Source organism: Meriones unguiculatus (assembly GCF_030254825.1).
Source record: "Meriones unguiculatus strain TT.TT164.6M chromosome 13 unlocalized genomic scaffold, Bangor_MerUng_6.1 Chr13_unordered_Scaffold_28, whole genome shotgun sequence".
NCBI lineage: Eukaryota > Metazoa > Chordata > Mammalia > Rodentia > Muridae > Meriones > Meriones unguiculatus.
Genome location: NW_026843644.1, coordinates 7,637,890 through 7,661,839, shown reverse-complemented (window position 1 = coordinate 7,661,839; position 23,950 = coordinate 7,637,890). Strand labels below are relative to the sequence as shown.

Sequence of the window (23,950 nt, the reverse complement as noted above, 5' to 3'; positions counted from 1 at the left end):
CATATAAACTTGTTAGAACTTTTGCAAGTGAGTATGAAATAGAATAATTACCATATACATGGACATGAAGCTCTTACTTATATCCGTAGTGAAAACGTTAGTGACCCTTCCATAATCCTGTGCTTGCATGAGCCGAAACACCATAAGCACCTATGTATTCAGTACTCATAGGATACAAACAAGTGATATTTTATGCACACACTTTACACCAAAAAACATTAGAAACAGTTAAACTTCTGAGAGTTTAGGAGCTGTTCGATGATGTTCCTGGGTTGTCATGGGCTTATTCACACAAGATTTACATGTCACAAGAAAAGTCAAAGGCTAGGACCTCTAGGTTCCTGTATTTGATAAAAGACTTTTTGAGAAAAGTGTACTGATAATACCCATCATTCTGTTCCTCTGGTTTAGATACAATTGGAAAAACTATCAATATTTGCTGACCTTATACTTTGCCATTGAAGAGATTAATAAGGACTCAAACCTGCTTCCCAATATAACTTTGGGTCCCCACATCTACAATGCCTTTAATTCTAACAAAAAAACTTTGGAGGGCCCTCTGATGTGGCTGTCTGGAAGGAGTGATTATATTCCTAACTACAAGTGCAACACTCGACACAAAGCTCTAGGAATCCTTTCAGGAAACAAGCCGGAATTTTCTGCTGCAATTGCAACACTGTCAGAGCTCTACAATGTCCCACAAGTAAGTTAGAAACATACTTTTAAGCACAATCACATCTTAGACCTGACCAAAACAAAGAAACTAATGAAAAACAATAACAGAACAAACAAAAGAAAAAAGAGAAGTGGATTATGTTTAGTGTAGGCAGATTTCAAATAGCAGTGAATGAATTATTTTGATGTAGCAATACTTAACAGATGACAGAGTGTGGTGAAAAGCCTGGAAAGGAAATTCTGGGAATTTCTAAGTTCACTTAGTAGTATCCATGATCCTATCTCCAAACAATGGATTATTTACTGCAGATACTCAGTCTGTATTTGATCATCAGTCAAATTCTACAGCAAAGATACCTAACTACCCAATCTAGCATATAAACATCTCAAAATTCCTACAGTTGTCAATTTACCTCACATATGGAAAAAGAAAGTCCAGGACATGTAACTAAGTTTGGAACAATGTTTAATGCCATCACCGATGTAAAACTTTCAAGGAATTAATGATCTCATTCAGGAAAGTAGATCCCAGAATAGCACCTACAGAGACCAACCACTTAGCTGTATCATACAATTGACTCTTGTGAGGCTACACTTAAGAAATGCATCTATCAGCAGTCATTAATACAAACAGAGAACATACTTGGTGAGCACAAGGGTCAGCAATAACCAAGATTAAAAAAACCCACATGGTAACTCTCATTGTTATCACTCAGTTAAACAATTCATAAATGTGTTTTAACCTAAAGTAATAAAAAAAAGACAATTATTTACATCTGTCTGAGTTTTGTCTCTATCAACTCTATCTAGAGGGATGATAGAGTAAACCCTGGCAATGAGGCCCCAGGTCATCACAACTTGAAACATTTTAACATAAGAAACTGAATCTCTAAAAACTGTGTTAGTCTCTTTCTGTGTTTGCTTTTCTAAAGATGAAGGTTCTTAGAAATATGGTGACTAGAAAGTACCTGTTAATGCTTTCTGCAGTTTTCTCTACATCAGATACTCTTTTGCATTGTTACTGCAACAAGAGAGAGCTATCTTGCCTTTCAAAGCCAGTGAACAACTTACTGGCTGCTTCAGACACCTTAATAACTTTGGAGCCTATGGTATTTGTAAAAGACTGTATTCCACCACATATTTTAGGGACAAGCTAATCTCACAGAAGACAATCTCCTTAACAATATTCAGTCCTTTAACCCTCATATTTGAATTATGAATTCACTTCCTCACTCAGGGTGATGATTCCACATGCCTGAAACTCAGAATCACTTTTTTCTTTGCTTCTTCAGGTCACATATGGACCATTTGATTCCGTGCTTAGTGACAAAGATACATCCCCATCCCTTTATCAGATGTCTACTAAAGACAGAGGTCTAGCCCAAGGGCTGATCTCTTTATTGCTCCGCTTTGGCTGGAAGTGGGTGGGGCTCATTGTGTCTGATGATCAGAGAGGAAAGGAGTTCCTCTCTGACCTGAAAGTAAAGATGGTATCAGAAGATATCTGTGTGGCCTTTACAGAAAAACTCCTAGATAATTTTAATGAAAACGTAAAATATGGTTATGGTTTGCAGAACTTGAAACAACATACACGAGTAAATGTGAATTTATTCTATGGTGAAATAGATGACTTGCTGTTCTTCTGTGTAGACATTCATAATATCTTTGTAACCAGAAGGAAGGTGTGGATCTTTGCAAAGCCACACTCAAAAAAGACTTTAGACCTATCTCTCTTATGAACATTGATGGAAAAATACTCTATAAAATACTTGCAAACCGAAACCCAGAATACATAAAAGATATCATCCACCATGACCACGTAGGCTTCATCCTAGGCATGCAGGTTCAATATACAGAAATCCCTCATTGTAATCAATCATATAAACAAACTGAAGGAGAAAAAAAACGCATGATCATCTCTTTAGATGCCAAAAAAGCATCTGACAAAATCCAGTACCCATTCATGTTTAACTAAGTCTTGGAGATACTTAGAGACATACTTAGAGACATACTTAGAGACTATACTTAGACACATACTTAGAGACTATAACAAGTGAAAAGCATGTTTTGATAAACCTATTCAGTGGAAGCTTCTCATTTTTAAAAAAGAGAACTATCCCTGGTTTCAAGCACTTTCTTGAGGCCCTTACACCCTCCCATTACCCAGGAGATGTTTACTTCTCTAAATTCTGGATTGATAATTTTAATTGCTCACCTCCTGCTTCCCGGTGTGGAAATAATAAACACTGTCCAGTGAATATTTCCCTAAAGACTAAGGATAAAATAAACGATATGATAACTATTTCTGAGCCCAGCTATTCCATATGGAACGCAGTGTATGCAGTGGCCTATGCTCTACATAAAATGATATTGAGCAAAACTGAAATGGGATCTAAAGAAGACAGAAACACAGACTGGCTTCTACCATGGCAGGTAAGTCTCACTCATAAGCAGGGGAAGCTTAGAATCTTATGTTATTAGTAAGTAATTTACTGGGGTCAAGCCAATAGAACATTTTCATCTTATAATTAAAAGTATAAGTTAAAATGGAAAAGGGTTTAAGTGTTTCTCCATTTAGTTCCATGTTGGCTATAGGCTTGCTGTATATTGTCTTTACTATGTTTAGGGATGTGACTTGTATCCCTGATGCCTCCAAGACTTAGTTAAACATGAATGGGTACTGGATTTTGTCAGATGCTTTTTTGGCATCTAAAGAGATGATCATGCGTTTTTTTTTCTCCTTCAGTTTGTTTATATGATTGATTACAATGAGGGATTTCTGTATATTGAACCTGCATGCCTAGGATGAAGCCTACGTGGTCATGGTGGATGATATCTTTTATGTATTCTGGGTTTCGGTTTGCAAGTATTTTATAGAGTATTTTTCCATCAATGTTCATAAGAGAGATAGGTCTAAAGTCTTTTTTGTTGTTTTTGGGTCTTCATGAGGTTTAGGTATCAAGGTGACTGTGGCCTCATAGAATTAGTTTGGTAATGTTCATTCTTCTTCTGTTTTGTGGAATAGTTTGAAGAGAATTGGAGTTAGTTTTTTTTTTTTTTATTTTTATTTAACTTTTATTAATTACACTTTATTCATTTTGTATCCCCCCATAAGCCCTTCCATCCTTCCCTCCCGGTCCCACCCTCTCTCCCCTTTTCTGCATGCATGCCCCTCCCCAAGTCCACTGATAGGGGAGGTCCTCCTCTCCTTCTTTCTGATCTTAGTCTATCAGTTCTCATCAGAAGTGGCTGCATTGTCAGGGTTCTAGGTTATCTCCATGAATAGTCCTTGGTTGGAGTATGAGTCTCTAGGAAGTTCCCTGTGTTCAAATTTTCTTGTTCTGTTGCTCTCCTTGTGGAGTTCCTGTCCTTTCCAGCTCTTACTATTTCCCACTTCTTACATAAAATTCCATTCACTCTGCCCGTCAGTTGGCCATCAGGCTAAGCATTTGCTTTGGAGTTATCTTTTTTTAAGGTCTGTAAAATTCTGCACTGAAGCCCTCTGGCCCTAGGCTTTTTTGTAAGGGATACTTTTGACATTGCTTCTTTTTCCTTGGGGCATATAGGACTATTTAATATATTTGCCCAATCTTGATTTAATATTGGTAAATGGAATCTATCAAGAAAATTGTCCATTTCGTTTAGATTTTCAAATTTTGTGGCATACAGGCTTTTGTATGACTGTTTGGATTTTCTCAGTATCTGTGGTTATGTCCCCTTTATAGTTTCTGATTTTGCTAATTTGGATGATTTCTCTCTGCCTTTTATTTAATTTGCCTAAGGGTTTGTCTATCTTGTTGATTTTCTCAAAGAACCAGCTCTGGGTCTCATTGATTCTTTACTATGACCTTCCTCTTAGCACTGCTTTCATTTTGTCCCATAAGATTTTATTACTATTGCTCTGTAGTACAACTTGAAGTCAGGGATGGAGATACCTCCAGAAGTTCTTTTATTATACATAAAGTTTTAGCTATTTTGTTTTGTGTGTATGTGTGTCTGTGTGTGTGTGTTCCATATGAAGTTTAGAATTGTTCTTTCAACGTCTGTGAAGAATTGTGTTGGTATTTTGATAGTAATTGCATTGAATCTGTATATTGCTTTTTGTAAGATTATCATTATTACTATGTTAATTTGATCAATCCATGAGCATGGGTGATGTTTCCATCTTCTGATATTTTTTTCAGTTTCTTTTTTCAGAGATGTGAAGTTCTTGTCATAGAGGTCTTTCTCTTGCTTGGGTAGTTACACCAAGATATAATATATTATTTCTGGTTATTGTGATATATTGTTTTCCTAATTTTTATAAGCCCATTTATCATTTATAGTCGAGTGGACTACTGATTTTATAAGTTAATTTTATAACAGCCAATTTACTGAAGGGGTGAAGGGGTTTGCCTACTGTAGAACATCTCTGGTAAAATGTTTTGGGTCACTTATATATACTAGTGTATCATCTGTGAATAGGGATATTTTGACTTCTTCCTTTCCAATTTGGACCCTTATGTTTTGTAGTTGTCTTATTGCTCTAGCTAGAACTTAAAGTACTACACTGAAAAGCTATGAAGAGAGTGGGCAGCTTTGTATTTTTCTGTGACTTTAGTGTAATTGCTTTGAGTTTCTCCCCATTTAATTTGATTTTGGTTATCCGATTATTGTATATTACTGTTATTATGTTTATGTAGTGCCTTGAATCCCTGATCTTCACAGGGCTTTTATCATGAAGTGGTGTACAATTTTATCAAAGGCTTTTTTTTTGCATCTAAAGAGATGAACATGTTTATTTAATTTTTTTCTTTCAGTGAATTACAGTAATGGATTTAAATATGTTGAACCATCCCTGCATCCCTTCGATGATGCTTACTTGATCATAGTGGATGATGTATTTGATGTGGTCTTGGACTGGTTTTACCAGTATATTACTGAGTATTTTTGCATTAAAGTCCATAAGGGAAATGGGTTTGAGCTTTTCTTTCTTTGTTGGGTCCTTGTGTGGTTTAGGTACCAATGTGACTGTGGATTCATAGGACTGAGTTTGGCAATGTTCCTTCTGTTTCATTTTGTACAATAGTTTTTGAAGTATTGGTGTGAGCTCCTCTTTGAAAGTCTGGTAGAATTCCATGCTAAAACCATCTGGTTCTGGGATATTTTTTTGTTTGGTAGACTTCTGATGACTGCTTCTATTTTCTTAGGGGTTATAGGACTCTTTAACCTGCTTACCTGATCTTGATTTAACTTTGGTAAGTGAAACCTATCAGGAAAATTTTCCATTTTCTTTAGATTTTTGAAACTTGTGGAATTCAGTCTTTTGAAATAACATCTAATGATTCTTTGGAGTTATTCCCCCTTTTCATTTCTGCTTTTGTTTATTTGGATACAGTCTCTCTGACTTTTTGTTAGTTTGTCTAGAGGTATGTCTATCTTGATGACATTATCAAAAGAAATAGCTCTTGGTTTTTACTATGATACTGATTTCATCTATGAGTTTGATTATTTCCTGCTGTCAACTCATCTTGGGTGTGTTTACTTCTGTCTGTTCTAGAGATTTTACAGGTGTTTTTAAGTTGCTACTATGAGAATTCCTGAATTCCTTTTAGGAAGGCACTTAATGTTATGAAACTTCTCCTTAGCACTGTTTTCATTGTGTCCCAGAAGTTTAGTCATGTTTACCCTTCATTTTCATTGAATTCTTGAAAATCTTTAATTTATTTCTTCCCTGACTCTGTAGTCACTGAGTTGTTCAGTTTCCATGAGGTTTTTTTTTTTTTTTTTAGGTTTTCTTTTGTTTCCATTGTTATTGATATCTAGCTTTAATCCATGGTGGTCTGATAAGATAAAAAGGTTATTTCAACTTTATTGTACTTTTTGAGGATCACTCTCTGTCCAAGTCAATGGGCAATTTTGGAGAAGGTTGTGTAAGTTGCTGAAAAGAAGGTATATTCTTTTTGTCTGGGTAAAAATTCTGCAGATGTCTGTTAAATCTCCTTGATCTGTGCATATGTTAGTTTGTTTCTCTATTTTCTGTCTTCATGACCTGTCCTTTGGTGAGTGTGGGGTTTTGAAGTCTCCCTCTATTACTGTGGCTGTATTAGTGTATAATTTAAGCTTCTTTGTTACTTTTACAAATGCAGGTGCCCTTGTATTTGGAGCAAAATATTCAAAATTGAGACATCATTTTGGTGGATTTTTTTCTATCATATGTATCCTTTTGCTATGATATGTGTCCTCTCATATCTGTTTTGAATAAATTCAGTTAAAAGGTCATTTTATTAGATATTAGGATGGCTTCTTTCAACTTGCATCTTGGGTCAGTTTCCTTAAAAAACCTATTTCCATCCCTTCACTCTGAGGTAATGTCCTCCTTTGTTTTTAAGATTTTTTTGTATGCAGCAGATTGATAAGTCCTGTTTATGCATCCACTGTGTTAGTCTCTGTTTTTTTTTTATTATTATTATTGAGGAACTGTGTCCATAGATGTTGAGTGATACTAATGATTAATGATTGCTAGTGCCTGTTATTTTGATTTTTAAGATTGCAGCAAGTTTTTGTGTTTCTGTTCTGGTTTTGTAGCAGCGGTGTTATTTATTTTCTGTGTTTCTCTGGGTGTTGTTTACTTCCTTTGGTTGGGGTTTTCCTTCTAGTATCTTCTGTACAGTTGTGAAGCATAGACACTGGCATTTTCGAGTCCACAGCACAACCTCTCACTTGCTGTGAAGTCGCTATAGTCGAATCCTTAGTAACCATATACACTGGGTGTCGCCATTTTGGATCCTCTTCAAATCTACATCTTCTAAATGGAAATATTATTTTCTGGTCCTAGAGAAAGACAGAGGACCTTTTTTCAACTAAGGACATGCTACACACTATACTATCTTGCATCTCATCTATCTTGTGTTCAGTAGCTCTTGCATTATTTCTATCATGAATAATTTTAATCTCACTAAAAACCTGGGCAGACAAATAAATAAACTAAGCACTTTCAAAAAGAAAGCCATGTTAGAGAGAGGGAAAATGAAATTCTCTTTAAAGTCAGCCAGTAATCTGTGTGGGCCACTCATGTCATATGATGTCTCTCTTCAGCTTCATCCATTTCTGAGGAAAATTAAATTTAGAAATGCTGCTGGAGATGAAATAAGCTTTGATGAGAACAAGAATATTAGGGAAATGTATGACATACAAAACTTTATTGCATATAGTTTTCGAAATGCACTATTACTTAAAGTGGGAGAGTTTGTCTTCAAGAGTGCACAAGATCAAGGCTTTTTCATCAATGAAGTTCTGATTCAATGGCCAAGCAACTACAAACAGGTCTGGAAATTTTTCAGTATTTAATATGAAGGGAATTATTTGTAAAGAATGATAAAAAATGATTGTGTAATGATTCTTTGAACTTTTAAAATAATTGTGAGATTTTAATTCTTAGCTCTATTGTGACTGTGAGCTTGTGTGTGGGTGTTCATGCACACGAGCACATGTGCTTCTTAAGTCCACAGTAAACTGTGGTTATCTTCTTCAGTTACTGTCAACTTTATTTTTATCTGTGTGAAACCCTTACTTTATGATTTTGCTGAACTCAGTGGCCAGCATTTCCTAGGTTCTCACTCTGTCTTCATGATCATAAAGTTTGGATTACAGGCTCATTTTTCTGCACCCAGCTTGTCTTCCATCCTTTCATCATGATCAAATTCACAATTTCCTGCTTATGTGGCAAGCATGTTAAATACTAAAACATCTCTTTAGTTCTGTTTTGTGACTTTAAATCAGAAATGAACCAATATTTCAGAATTACATATATGTATATATACATAAATACACATACAAATGCACACATAAGGTCAGTTAATTCCTTAGCAAGAATTAGATGAATTGAATTTGAATGTTTGTGTTTGTTCATTATGCAGTGAATGAATAATTGAGAGCTCATGGTTATATAGTGGTATGTATGTTTCTATATGTAAACATACACATGCACACAAACTTATGAAATTTTCACATATGTTAATTATACAGGCTAGCTGATGCTCAAGCATTCTTCCATTCACACAACTCATGTTCAAGCATATCAATAATTCCACAAGGTTGTGAGCTAGCATAAACAATAAATTATGGATCTGGACACAAGACATTTCTGTAAACAATGTATATGAGCTGCCCAAAATGTGTGTCAGGAACTGAACTCATATTTCAGTGCAAGAGCTGTATGCACTCTTAACAGCTGATCCAGTTATCCAGAAACACATTACTGTTATTATGTACATATTAGAAAGAATCAGAATCCAAACCAAGGCAGAAAAGAAGTCCAAGAAATATTTCCTGTCCTACAAAATTTCTAACATATAACAAACTAAAATTGCATTAGAATTTTATTAGTTATGTGATTATCTAAGAATACAACTGCTGAAAATCCCATTTGATAACTACACTAACGTTTGAAAAGAAAGGCAAAGAACAATCCCTAGCATTGGGAGTCAAGGGTAAAAGTCACAGTAACAGATTATAATTCAACAATGGCAAAATCATTTTCATGAGAAAATTAAACTTCCTTTTGCAGCCGAATCAGAGTGCATGGGAATTACTACAGGACTGAAATATAAAGGTAGAAGCAAGTGTGCTTGGAGGCAAGTATGAATGGATTCTTATCTTAAAATCCAACTGTCCCAAAATTCATACAATAAAATGAGTTCTGGCTTACTGCCTCACAGAAGAGAATATCTTGATGTCCTACACATTTCACACAGAATAGGCACAGTAGTGAGTCATAGTTTGGTCACCAAAAAGGGATGTTGAACATTTAGTATTGGAAAGTGTGGTAAGTTTAAATCTCCATTCTATATTCCCACATTAAATCCTCAGAGTTCTTCATAAACAAATACAATTTCTATAGGTTACATGTATTTAGCCTAAACTATTTTAAACTGATGTTCAATATCATGACCAGTTTTTCTGTGCTGCCTTCAGACGCCTCAATCTGTATGTACACAGAGCTGTGGTCCAGGATTCTGGAAAGTTCTACAAAAAGAAAGACCAGTCTGCTGTTTTTCTTGTGCATTTTGTCCAGATCAGCACATTTCCAACCAGACAGGTAGAAAAATAATACTTTTACTCAAACTGCTTGGGAATGAAGATGGGGAAAGTTAAGAAGTGACCTTGGTGTCATAATGTAGTGCTGTTCCATATGTCTCTAACACTCATCCCCAAATCAATTAATCATTGCTGAAGCCACACAATGTGTGAATTTAGAGTGTCAATTCTCATGGTGTTGTGTCATATGCACCCTACTTTTAAAAAACTGCCTTTTGATACGTGGAATGGCCATCTCAGTTCTTGCAGTGTTCCATGCTATGAGTTCCCCATTAAATGTGAGATCTCCTCTTGTCCAGGTTTGATTTGTATTTCTGTGATTAGCAAACCTAATGATTCCTGCCTCAAAATAACTCCAGGAAAAGTATATTTCTAACTGTTTCTGAATGCACATGAAACTGAACTGCATTTACAACTCACTTGTCATTTTTAAGTATCAACAATAGAAAAAGCAAGTCTTTGTGAATGAAAATATGGCTGCCTTTTAGGGTTGTGGTCAACTGTGTGATAACATATATAAGTAATATCATATGGAATGAGCAGGTTGCATTTTTATATACAAAACACACACAAATACACAAACACATTTAATGACAAAAGAGCCCATGTACTTGAGAGAGAATAAATATAAGTTGGGTCAGGCAGAAGGTTTAGAGCAATGAAAAAGAAGAGGCATAGAGAGGTAATTATATCATTTTTAAAATGAAAATTTTTATGAAAAAAATAAAAAGTCAGAAGGGAAATACATCAATATAATGATGAGAACCTACTATTTATTATATTTAAATAGGCCAATCCTTTGACAACCATAATACAAACAGGATTTTTATCTATTATTGCAAATGATAAAATGTTGAAAAATTAATTAAATATTCTTTATATTCAAAGATCTAATGCTACTATGGGTCAAATTCCATGCAGAATGACACATGACTTCAATTCCTATATTACAAAGATATGAAGAGAGCAGGCAGTTTTGCCTTGTCCCTGATTTCAGTGGGATTGATTTGAGTTTCTCTCTGTTTAGGTTAATGTTGGCTATAGGGTTTCTGTATATTAACTTTACTATGTTTAGGTATGTGCTTTGTGTCCTTGATCTCTCCAAAATTTTATATATGAACATGCATTGGATTTTTGGCTTCTAATAGAAATGATCATGTTGTTCTTTGTTTATGTGGTAGATGAAATTGATGGAATTCTATATACTGAACCACTCCTGCATGCCTGGAATAAAGCCTATGTGATAGGGGTGGATGATATCTTTTATGTGTTCTTGTATTTGGTTTGTGAGTATTTTACTGAGTATTTTTGTGTCAGTGTTCATGACAGAAATTGGTTTGAAGTTCATGTCTTTCTTCGGTCTTGACTGTGACATAACTGTGGCCTCATAGAATTAATTTGTCAATGTTGCTTCTGTTTCTTTTTTGTGGGATAGTTTGAAGAGTATTGGTGTTTACTCTTCTTTGAAGGTCTGGTAGAATTCTGTGCTGAAACCATCTGGCCCTGGGCCTTTTTGGATGGGGACTTTTGATGACTTCCTCTATTTTCTTAGGGAAGATAGGACATTTTATTTACCTGATCTTGATGTAACTTTGGTAGTGGAATCTATCAAGAAAGTTGTCCATTTTATATAGATAATAAATTTCTGTGGTATATAAGCTTTTGAAGTAAAACCTAATGATGTCTCTGATTTTCTTAGTTTCTGTCCTATCACCCTTTTTGTTTTTTATTTTGTTCATATGGATAGTGTCTTTCTGCCTTTTAGTTACTTTGGCTAAGAGTTTGTCTCTCTGGTTGATATTCTCAAAAAAAAAAACAGCTCTTGGTTTTGTTGATTCTTTGAATCATTTCATTTCTAGTATGTTGATTTCAGCACTGAATTTGATTATTTCCAGAAGTCTACTCCTTTTGGCTCTGTGTACATCTTTTTTTTTCCTTTTCTTGTTTTAGGTCTCTCAGTTGTATCATTAGATTGTTTGTATGAAATGCCTCAAATTCGTATACAAAGGCACTTAGTGGTATGAATTTTCCTCTTAGCACTGTTTTCATTGTGTCCCGTAAGTTGGGCATGTTGTGCCTTAATTTTCATTGAATGCTAGAAAATCTTTAATTACTTTATTTCTTCAATGACACCTGTTATTGAGTTGTTCAGGTTCCATTTGTATGTGTAGGCATTTTGTTCTTTCTGTCATTGTTGAGGTCCAGATTTAGAACGTGGTGGTATAATTGGATCCAAGGGATTATTTCAGTCTTATTGTATCTGTTAAGACTTGCTTTGTGCCTGAACATATGTTCAATTTTGGAAATAGTTCCTTGATTTGCGGAGAAAAAGGCATATTTGTGTCTGGGTGAAAATTTCTGAGGACTTCTATTAGGTATTTGATTCATGACCTATGTAAGCTTCATTATTTCACTGTTTAGCTTCTGTGACAATGATCTGTCACTTGATGAGAGTGAGGTGTGGACGTTTACCATTATTACTGATGTTGGGACTGATGTGTGATTGAACCTTTAATAATGTTTCTTTTACAAATGCAGGTGCCCTACTATTCTGCGCATAGTTGTTCAAGATATTGTTGTCCTCATGGATTTTTCTATAATGAGAACAAAGTATCCTTCACTTCTCTTTTGATTAATTTTGGTTGGAAGACTGTTTTATTAGGTATTAAGATCGTCCTGCTCCTTGGGTCCATTTGATTGGAAAATCTTTTTCTAGCACTTTGCTCTAAGGTAGTGTCTATCTTTGGGGCTGAAGTGTGTTTATTGTATGCAGCAGAATGTTGGATCTTGTTTCCATAACTATTCTGTTAGCATGTGTATTTTTATTGGATTACTGACTCCATTGATGTTGTGAGATACTAGTCATCAATGAATTTCAGTTCCTTTTATTGTGGTTTTATTGCAGATAGTTTGTTTGTGTGCTTGTTTTCTTTTGATTTTTTTCTGGTGTTATCTATATCATGTGTTTTGTGGTTGTAGTTGATCTCAATTGGTTGGAGTTTTCCTTCTAGTAGCTTCTTACAGTCAGTGAGAGTGCATAGACATTGTTTTAATTTAGATTTGTCATGGAATATCTTGTTTCCTCCATCTGTGTTGATTGTAAGTTTTGCTTAGTACAGTAGTCTGCTTTGGCATGTGTGAATTCTTTGCATCTACATGACATTCTCCCAGGCCCTTCTGGGTTTCATAATCTCTGTTGGAAAGTCTGGTGTGATTCTGATAGGTCTGCCTTTCTATGTCACTTGATCTTTTTCCTTTGCTGCTTTTGATATTTTATTCTTCATTATGTAGATTTATTGTTTTGATTATTTTATGGCAAAAGGATTTTCTTTTCTGCTCTACTCTATTTGGTGTACTGTAAGCCTCTTGGATGTTTAAGGTTATCTCTTTCTTTAGGTTGGAGAAATCTTCTTCTGATTTTATTAAAAATATATTCTGCACCTTGGAGTCTGGAATAATCTATTTAGTCTATTCCTATTGTTTTTGTGTTTCACATTTTCAAGGAGTCCTTGAACTTTTCTAATTGTTATGTTTTCTTTAAGAGATAGATCAGTTTCTTCAATTGTATCTTCAATGCCTGAGATTCTCTCCTCCATTTCTTATATTTTGTGGGTCATGCTTATCTCTGTGGTACTTGATTTGTTCTCTACGTAGTCCATCTCCAGGGTTTTCTGTGTGTTTCCTTATTTATTCAAATTCCATTTTCAAGAATTGAATATTTTTTTATTTTATTTTTCTCATTAGTTACATTTTGTTAATTCTGTATCCCAGCTGTATCCCTCCTTCCCTCCCCAATCTTACCCTCCCTCCCTCATCTCCTCCCTGCCTCTTTCCAAGATTTTAATAATTCACTTCACCTGTTTAACTGTGGTTTCTTGTCTATGATGGCCTCTCTGTTTGCCTTGTCTTTCCTTGTATTTCTGTGAGACATTTTTTTCTTTTCCTCTTTATATGTCTCTAATAACCGCATAAACATAGATTTAATGTCCCTTTTCTGTGTTTCAGCTGTAGTAGAATATCCATTGCTCTCAGGGGAGGGGGGTTTGATGGAGCCAGGATGTCCCAGGTTTTGTTGACTGTGTTTCTCTATTGGCCTTTAGCCATCTGGTTGTCTGTAGCTTTACCTGTTTCTTACTGGAAACTGCATCAAAGACTGGATCCTCCTGTCTTTGGAGTTTAGAGCAGTATTCAGGAAGATGTGAAATGTGCAGTGGCTCAAGAATGGGTCCATCTTAAGATACAAAGAATGACAGCATCTTGAAGGGGAAGGCACAAGGCAGTGTATGGACACATAAACATGTAGGGGCTGGTGAATTGAAGGAGAGGGGTGTGCATGCACTGGAACCCTTTGTTTGCCTTGTCTTTATTTGTATTTCTGTGAGATATTTGTTCTTTTCCTCTTTATATGTCTCTAATAACTGCATAAACATAGATTTAATGTTGTTTTCCTGTGTTTCAGCTTTATTAGAATATCCATTGCTCTTGGGGGTGGGTTCTGGTGGAGTCAGGATGTCTCAGTTTTTGTTGACTGTGTTTCTATGCTGGCCTTTAGCCATCTGGTCTGTAGCCTTACCTGTTTTTTTTTCCTGGAAACTGCACCAAAGACTGGATCCTCCTGTCTTTGGAGTTTAGAGTAGTATTCAGGAAGATGTCAAATGTGCAGTGGCTCAATGGGTGCTGATGGTTCAGATGACAGCATCTTGAAGGGCAAGGTACAGGGCAGTGTAAACGTGTAGAGGCTGGTGAATTGAAGGACAGGGGTGTGCATGCACTGGAACCCTGAATTTTGGGGTGCAGGTACTGTTATTCATTATTATCAAGGTGCAGGTGCCCCAGGTGGCATCCCTGGGATTCCTCAGAATAAATCTGTGCTGCCACTTACAGGCCTGCCCCAAACTGTGTTCCCTGTACTCAGATTCCTCTGAGATCTGTCTTCTTGGATCTGGGATTTCTGAAATTCTATTATTCACCTGCTGTCCATGTGGTGACTAGAAGAACAGTGGCTTGGTGGGTGGGATGCTCTCCCAGTAATCATGAAGCTGGCACACAGGGAGCAGGAGGGATCTGAAATCTGGCTGCTAGAGCACAGAGTCCCTAAATATGGGGATCCAAACTCACTGGAATATGTGAAGGGCCAGGTGGTCCAAAATTTACTACTCCTGGATCCATGAGATGGCCACAGGGGGCCTAGATCAGATCAACTCCATTCCCTGGATGACCTGTCCAGATCAGGAAGCAGCAAACTTGATGCTCTGGATCTAACCACCTGTCCATACACTGGTCTCATATTATCTCAATCTCTGCCCCTCAGATATGGGGCACAGTGGTCTCCAGCATACTAAATTTTCCATTTCTTGATCTTTCATCCTTCTTTTCTCTTTTGGTGGGAGCCTTTTGTGACCTTTTGAATTTCCTCATGGGTCTGTTCAGGTCTATTTGGGTTGTTGATTTTTTTTTTCGAATTCATCTTGGGCAAATCTAAAACTTATCCATCTCATGTATATTTTTAATCTTACTGGAATATAGTATGTCTTAAAAATATTTCTTATCCATCTCATGTACATTTTTAAGCTTACTGGAATATAGTATGTTTTAAAAATATTTCCTTAGAATATTCTGAATTTTATTGGTTTCTGTAGTAATGTTTTTCTGTAAATTTTGATTCTGTTAATTTGAGTACTCTATTTTTTTTCTTTAATTTACTTGAGCTATGGGTCAGTCAATTTTGTTTATCTTCAGAAAGAGCCAGCTCTTCCTTTGCTTAATTCTATGTATTGTTTTCTGTTTCTGTTTCATTCATTTCTATTACAATGTTATTATTTCTTTCTATTATATTATTAATTTGTTGGTGTACTATCAAGCTTCTGTTCACACCTCTCCTCCCAGACCCTCTATCTCACCTCACCTCCCAACCCAATATGCCCCTTCTACCATTCTTTTCAAAAAGCATATAGAAGTCTCCCATGGATATCAACCAGCCTTGGCATTTAAAGTTGCAATAAGGTTATTACAACTTCTGTTATTGAGGCTACAAAAGGCAGCTTTAGTTTTGCTGTTAGGTGTTCCCATAAAGACCAAGCTGCACAACTTAGTCTTTATGTGCGGGGAGCCCAGATCTGTCCCATGCATGCTCTATTGTTGGCAGTTCATTCTCTGTGAGCTTGTTCCAGGAGCCTTTCTGTGGGGCAATCCTAAGTATTGAAAGGAGAGGTGTTTGTCTACAGGGTGCTCCAGAGAGCAGATCAGGGGTCAGCGAGGACAGGGAATTAGTCAGCTGAGGTGGTTAGGGGAATATAGAAGCTGACTCCTAAAATTTAGACGTTTTATTGGCTCTGACTTATTGCTGACAAGGCTCTTGTTTCTTTATAGAAGTTTCACAGTACAAACACAGATTAATGATTATACAAGTGGTACAGAATGGGTGTTTGATTTTTTTCATTATACAGGGATAAAAGATAAGTTACAATTTTAAAAGAACATACAGAACATATTTGATTATCATTATTAGCCCTATAACTGTACTTTAAGGAATCTAAAGAATGTCTCCTTCAAAGAAAACACATTTAATATGTAAAAGCCTGCTTTTAGGTTGGAATTGTTTACAGTATGAGTGCAGTCCAGAGAAACAGAAAATATTTTAACTGATCTTTTTATGCGTAGCAAATACAAACAAATAGCTCCTTTTACTATATGTATCATCATCTATGCTACAATGTAGAAAAATGTTTATTTAAGTCAATCTATCTTATTTACTGGGTTTCATTCCATGAGGAGTATACCCTCCTTGATATTCAATCTTTAAGCTACATTTTCCAGGAGGTCTAAGCCTATAATAAATGCATCTTAAATCAATACCTGAATCTCCAGGCCTCTCAGGGTTCCCATATTGCCTTTGTTTACCCTGCACCAATATACTATTTAGGGGCACATACTCCAAGAAAACTCCTGAAATAATGGCTTCATCTCCCTATATGGCTACCTCTGCTTAATAATCTCCAGGGCATAAAGAAGTTTTGCAAACAGTGGACAGATAAAGTTAAGTTTAGTATTTTCATAAGACTCTGGTATCATCAGGACTAGCTGCATTGTCTTCCTCTATGGCCTGGTAAGGCTGCTCCCCACTCAGGGGAGGCGATCCAAGAGCCAGCCACTGAGGTTATGTCAGAGACAGTCCCTGTTCTCCTTACAATGCAGCCAGTCCTGATGAGACCAGATAGGCTATGGTCAGAGGGAAGGGGAGGACATCACTATCAGCACACTTGGAGAGGGGAATGGAAGGAAATGAGGGTGGGAAGGTGTGGAGGGAATGAGCAAGGGAGCTACAGCCAAGCTACAAAGTGAATAAAGTACAATTAATTTAAAAATGCCTAATTTTAAAAAGACTTAGACATAATTTTCCTGTAGAAAAAAAAACAGAAATTAAATCATAGTGAAGAAAGTCCACAGTAATGCAACACACACACACACACAAAAAAACCCAACAAAAACCAGAAGTTAGAGATAGAAGAACAATGATTGTAACCAACAAAAACCAGAAGTTAGAGACGGAAGAACAATGATTGTAACAATCTGCACAGCTTTGCTGGAATAGCACCAAGGAACTGTGCTTCATGACTCTCAGAAATTTCAATGAAAATGGCTGTGTCATTCTCCCTTTCTGATTTAACATTTTTATAGATTTATGGTATTTATGTCATGTAGGTTATTTTTTTAGTCTTCAAAATATTACTGGAAGAACAAGAGTGTAAATTAGAACAATTCCCAGGATTATTCTGAAATTAATAATGAAAGAGAAAGAGTCCTGTCCTGAGTCAAAGGATGTCAAAGACTATAGAAATTTATTTCCAACGTTCACAGCTGAGATCAGTAATAATTGGTCTGAGCTTATAGCTGGTGTTTGTTGATGCAAGGGTTGTATATTTACCACCAAATCAGAACTGTTCCATAGTTCATGGAAATGGGACCTAACTTATCATCATGTTACCTTAGAAAAATTATAGGAGTCAGATTAAGAAATAACTACTGAAACAGTGAGTAAGAAGTAAAATGAAAAGAACCCATGATGATGGAAACAAGGAAGTTCATTTTTATACATTGATGTCATCAAAATACAATGTACACATACTTAGAAACTGAAAGTATGAAAGAATTTGAAGGCTTACTTGACAGTATTAATTTATCTGAATATGAGTAAAATAGGTTTCACTACTCTAGAGAAACAGTGATAAGTTGTTGAGCAGAAAACTTATTTTTAATTAAACAAGATAAAAAGTAGAAATGTGAATTATAGAGAGTTTATGTCTTTGGCAATAACAGGAAGCAGAATACAACATGTTACACACATCATTGGAAAGCAGTTTAATGAATTAAATGTACAATGAATATGTACTTGTATAAGGTGAAATACTGATCCAATTTCTCCACACAGATCAGCAGGAGTGCATCCCTTGCCCAATTCAAGAGTACCCAAACCCTGAAAGAAACCAGTGCCTGCCCAAGGCAGTGACCTTCCTTTCATTTGAGGATCCTCTGGGCATAGCTCTGGCATGCACAGCTCTTTGCTTCTCTGTCAGCACAATTGCAGTTCTGGGGATCTTTCTCAAACACCGAGAATCAGCCATTGTTAAGGCCAATAACCGGACTCTCAGCTACATACTGCTCATCTCCATCCTACTCTGCTTCCTCTGCTCCTTTCTCTTCATTGGCCACCCAAACACAACCTCCTGCATACTTCAACAGATAACATTTGCACTTGTCTTCACCTTGGCTACTTCCACTGTTTTGTCAAAAACTATAACTGTAATCCTGGCCTTTAGAGTCATGAAACCAGGAAGAAAAATGAGAAGGTTGTTTGTCTCAGGCATCTATAATGCTGTCATCCCGATCTGTGTCCTGATCCAACTCGTTCTCTCTGGAGTCTGGTTGGGAACCTCACCTCCCTATACTGACAGAGATGCACACTCTGAATATGATCATATCATCATTTTATGCAACAAGGGCTCAGTTACTGCTTTCTACTGTGTGCTGGCCTATTTAGGAACCCTGGCTTTAGGCAGCTTCACTGTGGCTTTTTTGGTGAGGAACCTGCCTGACACATTCAATGAGGCCAAGTTCCTGACATTTAGTATGCTGGTGTTTTGCAGTGTCTGGGTCACCTTCATCCCAGTCTACCTGAGCACCAAGGGCAAAGCCATGGTGGCTGTGGAGGTCTTCTCCATCTTGGCTTCCAGTGCAGGGCTGTTGGGGTGCATCTTTTTCCCAAAGTGCTACATTATTCTCTTAAAACCTGATAAAAACTCATTGAGATGTTTGAAAAACAAAAAATAGCATACAAAAACTGATCATTTTGATGTATTGGTTTCTCTAATAAAACTCATTAGTATACTAAAAATAAAGTATTTACCTACTCTTCAGAAACTTTTTCTGAAATGTATATTTAAACAAAAAGAAGAGCCCCTCACTTTGTCTCACAATCACAGACATTTTATTTCAGAAGAGAAGCTGCTGCTAAAATTTTAGTATGTTATGCATGTTACTTATGAATTCAATTCATAAACAATATAAATATTCCAAATGTAATTACACGACAGTAACTGAGATAAGGAGTACAAGAACTAATTAGTTCGTCTCTTTCTTGTTTTGGGGAGTATAACAGGGCATTGGGTGGCATTTGAGATTCTCTTTATAACAGGCAAAAAAATCAATCTCTGCTAAGAGGACGGACTTTTAAACAGTTTGAGCCATTCCAGATATCAGTATAGAGAATTTTGCAAAAGATATAAATAAATCTACAGCATGACCCTGTTCTCTTTTCCTTTACATATGTAAAAATAACTAGCTATCCCATTTAGAAATACTTGCTCAGTCATGTTCATTATTATTCTATTCACAATAGGTAAGAAATAGAAACTCATAAATATCTTTAACATGATAAATCGATAAGAAAAATATCACACATAAATATATGTCAGAAAAAAATATAATTAAGGTAACCATATTCCGAAGACAAATATCTCCCATTCTATACTCTGGGGCATCTAGCTCCAAATGTTCAGATGTGAGTATTCACCACAGAATAACTGTAGAACAAGAAAACATACAATGGCAGGGTATAATTGATCTGACTGGGATAATGTGGGGGAGGAACTCTAAATATGAAGATGGATAACTATATAAAAGAAGGAAGTCAGTGAAATAACAGTAAATATTTGTGAGTTTTAAGCAACCATTCTCTGAATTATCTACATAAAATCCCTATAATACATGTAAGTCCATTCATGAATATAAACATCGCACCCTAAATATTTTTAATAATGCACACAGATAAGTAAAGTTCACAGATAAGTAAAGTTTCGTCACTTCATGACTGATGAAAGAAGCTTTTCTTTACACAAACAACCATAACTGAAAAGCACAACCAATCATAAGGCAGAATTCTGGAGAACACTCACACATATCTACAAAACAGTTCCCAGATCTAAGGCTCAGAGATCATGCAGCACAGGTGATGAAAAACATATATGAGGCAGAGGATCACAGTAGGTTTTGGTAGTGTATCTCCTAATAACACCAGAAGCCACAGCCATAAGACTTACCAAATATAAGAAATAAAGAAAAAAAAAAAGACTTACCAATATACCTGCATAAACATGGACTGGAAGTTGAAAAATATAAGACATGTGAACGTGCTCCAGAAAGAAACCACTGGCCTCAGTCGTATGCAAAAATTACAGGAAACTGATAAAGGCAGAGAGTGGGATGAATATTCTTCCCAAGAAAGAGCATACACTCAGTTATCCAACACCAAACAATCAGCCCTGAAAACATCCATGGAAGTCACATTACTAAACTGAGCAATTAATGTTAAGAGTATAATAGCAATTAACGAAAAAAAATACCATGGATTTAAGAGAGAAGCAGGGGAGGTATGTGGGAAGGTTTGGAGGGAAGAAAAGAGAAGACACAAAATGATATAATTATATTATAGCCTGAAAAATGAACTAAATATTACCTCTTTAGCTCATGATTTTAAAATGAATTGCTATTGAGTAGTATAAAAATTTTGCAGGTAAAGAGATGGAACTAGAAAAAAAATCATGTTATATGAGGTAATCCGAACACAAACAGACAAACTTCACATATTCTCTCCTCTAAGGTTCCTAGCTCTAATCTGAGTATGTATGTACTCAGATGTGAGTTCATATCTGGCAGTAATTGCAATAACAAGGAATGAGAAAGAGAGCATTTCCCAGATGAGAATGGAGTTGTTGTGGGAACAGTAGGAAGTAGAAGGGTTTCAGTGATTTGAAAGAGGAAAAGGGAAGAACATGAGGGGATTATAATAATTAGGATGTGAGACTGAGAGAAATACAAAAGGGAGGAAGGTAAAATAACAATAAGGATGTCTGAAAAAGTAACACGGAATCACATTAGTAACAATCTACCTAAGATATGTATAATCCATATAAGTTGTATAAAATGAAAATTTAGTTTAAATGAACCTTTGCCCCTGTGATGACAATGGTCCCTCCATCTAACAAGAACTCCAACACAAGTCATGAGAAGTTAGCTTTTGAGTTATTGGTAAGGGTTTTCTAAGAGAATCCTCAAAATTATATGCTATTACCTATTTGACCTGAAAACTACGGTCCATTTCCAGCCCGTAAAGATGCTGTTTGTTCAGTCTGAAATAACCAGAAAATAACAGGATACAGAATGATTCCGGAACTAGGAAAACGAAGAGGTGCCCTGCTAACTCTTGAACTTTCAATTTCCACCGACTGTCAGGTTCTTGGAGCATAACCTTATAGTTTTCCTCAAGTGCCTGCTTTTTCAACAGTACATAAGCCATTGAAGACATGGCATGTATTCTTGTGGGTGCTCGCGTTCCACTTAACATTCACCACAGTCCTGTCCAAAAGCCCCCACCCCATCCACCCTCTTAGGAGCCATCCAGGCTCTAAATCTATCTACTGCATTTCGGCCCCAAATCTAGCCACTCACGTTGTATTATAGGTGTCTTATAGACAAAAATTATCTGTTTTATCTCGTACGATTGTGAACATCCTTACGACAGACCACTGAACTCATGATGAAATGTCCCAGACACGGACGTGAAGGACAGACCTGGAGATCTCTGTAGTCAGGGAACTACAAACAATTCCAGAGTGCATTGTGCCGGCCACGAGCCTCTGCGAGAACTACAAACATGGCGGGCCTCGGAGCAAGGCCTTCTGGGATTATTTGTAGTCACATAGCCGGGTCTTTCTTCTGCTATACCAAGTCGCGTACGCGGAAATACATTTCCCAGAATGCTGTGCGCACTGCTTACACCCTCTCACGCCATCCTCTGTGTCCTTCCTTCTCCTGCAGCTTTGCCAGAACCCAGAAGTGTCCCCCAAAGCCCTTTCCATTGCCACAGTGCACACAGCGTTTTTCCCTGTCCCCAGTATTCTGTTAACGTCCCCGCCCTGCGGCCCTTGTTGTCTTCAGAATTCCGCACCTTTCGGAGCCGAATCATGGCGTCATTGCCCCGCCCCTGGTACCGAAAGTAAACCCACCCGGGTGCTGGAAGCTGCTTGTATGCAGGAAAAAAAATGTGTACTTTGAATTTCCCTCATCAGATGCAGTTCAGCCAGTCCCTGGTCCATGTAGAAGGGATCCTGTTGTCCTTGCCCCCTTTTTAAAAGAAATTTCGAGTCTCCCAGTCAAAGCAGGGCTTGTATTGTTTAGGCAGAAATGCGCCAATTCAGATAATAAATCCTTTTTAAAGATTTAAAAAGAAGAAGAAGAAGCCAAAGGCAGAAGCGGTGGCTCGTTGGTTAACAGTGCTGGCTGCTCTTGCAGAGGTTCTGAGTTCAATTCCCAGCAACTACATGGTGGATCACAACCATTTGTAAGGAGATCTGGTGCACAGGCAGAATGCTGTAGAATGAATGAATGAACGGATGGATGGATAATGGCTGGCTGGCTAGCTGGCTGGCTGGCTGGCTGGCTGGATGGCTGGATGAATGAATGAATCTAAAAATACAAAAACAAAAATCCGGACTCAGTGTCTCACACCTGTCATCCAAACTGCCAGGGCTCTGTGACACTGAATCCCTGTCATTTCCCAAGGTGCCAGTTCCATCCCCAGTGAGTGGCGCTCAACCTACCTGTCAAGGGATCCAGTGCCCTCTGGTGGTGCAAGTGTCACTATGATGTGCTTAATTTAATACTATGTATTCATTTCAATTTAATAAGAACACACAAAGGAGTGTCTTGAGAGCCGGCCTCCTCCCAGAGTCCCATGGGGTCAGAAAGTGGGAGGACTCTGTGCTAGATCAAAGCAGGGCCTGGGGCCACCCAACCTGTATCCATCCTCTCGTGCTCTCCTCAACCTGATAGTAAGATTCTGTTGCTGAGGACAACACCTCCGCAAGTCATTGGACACAGAGAATCCCAGCGGGCGCCTACCTAGAACCTTCACCTTCTATGGACTACTGTTCATGACACTGGAACATACGCTGCGTTCCACCGGAAGAGAAAAGTACACACCAAACCAGCCATATGCCCTTCACTCTCCAACAATGACCTGAATACAAGATTTGCTGGTGTGCTTGTGGAACAAACGTCATGGAATTGACAAACTAATATCTGGTTGGGTTTCAGGAGGCCCACTCCATGAGAAGGAACCTTGATCCAATACTGCTTGGGTGGCCAGCAGCCTGCGTCTTCACAGGCTAGGCTATTTAATTGTGCTAAAGGAGCACAGCCATACTCACAGAACGGTGCCTTGCTCGGCGATCATCGGAAACTTCCTCCTGCAGCAGATGGGAACAAATCCAGAGACCCATGTCTAGTTTGATACAGTGAGAGGTCTTGGACTATTACACCCTAAATGATATGTCTCCAGTAAATCCCTCTCCCAAGGGCTCAAGGAACTCTGTTCACAGAGTGTAAACTCCAGAGTAGATGAAGGACATGAGGTCAACAAGGCCTTGTAAGCATAGCAGAACCAACACACATAAGAATGCACCCTGACCCACAAGCTAGTGTTTCTCTCACTTTCCCCTGTCCGGGCTACCTCACCAGGCTAGGAGAGAGAGGATGCATTCAGTCCTGATGCGACTTGATGAGCTGGTGTGGGTGAATGGGTATGGGGGAGGAGGGTGATCCTCTTCTCTGAGGAGCCAGGTGAGGGGTGATATGGGAAATA

The 23,950-nt window shown here is 37.3% G+C and overlaps 1 protein-coding gene across 1 annotated transcript; it reads left to right on the top strand.

The window, feature by feature from the left end:
- Positions 1 to 445: 445 nt before the first annotated feature.
- Positions 446 to 20,357, top strand: LOC132650725 (vomeronasal type-2 receptor 116-like; the record flags this gene model as incomplete). Its single annotated transcript, XM_060376064.1, has 7 exons — positions 446 to 707; positions 1,942 to 2,374; positions 2,694 to 3,108; positions 7,753 to 7,980; positions 9,631 to 9,754; positions 18,182 to 19,079; positions 20,330 to 20,357. Coding segments are annotated over 7 exons (2,388 nt in total), but the record flags the coding sequence as incomplete, so codon positions are not given.
- Between the last annotated feature and the right edge of the window lie 3,593 nt (positions 20,358 to 23,950).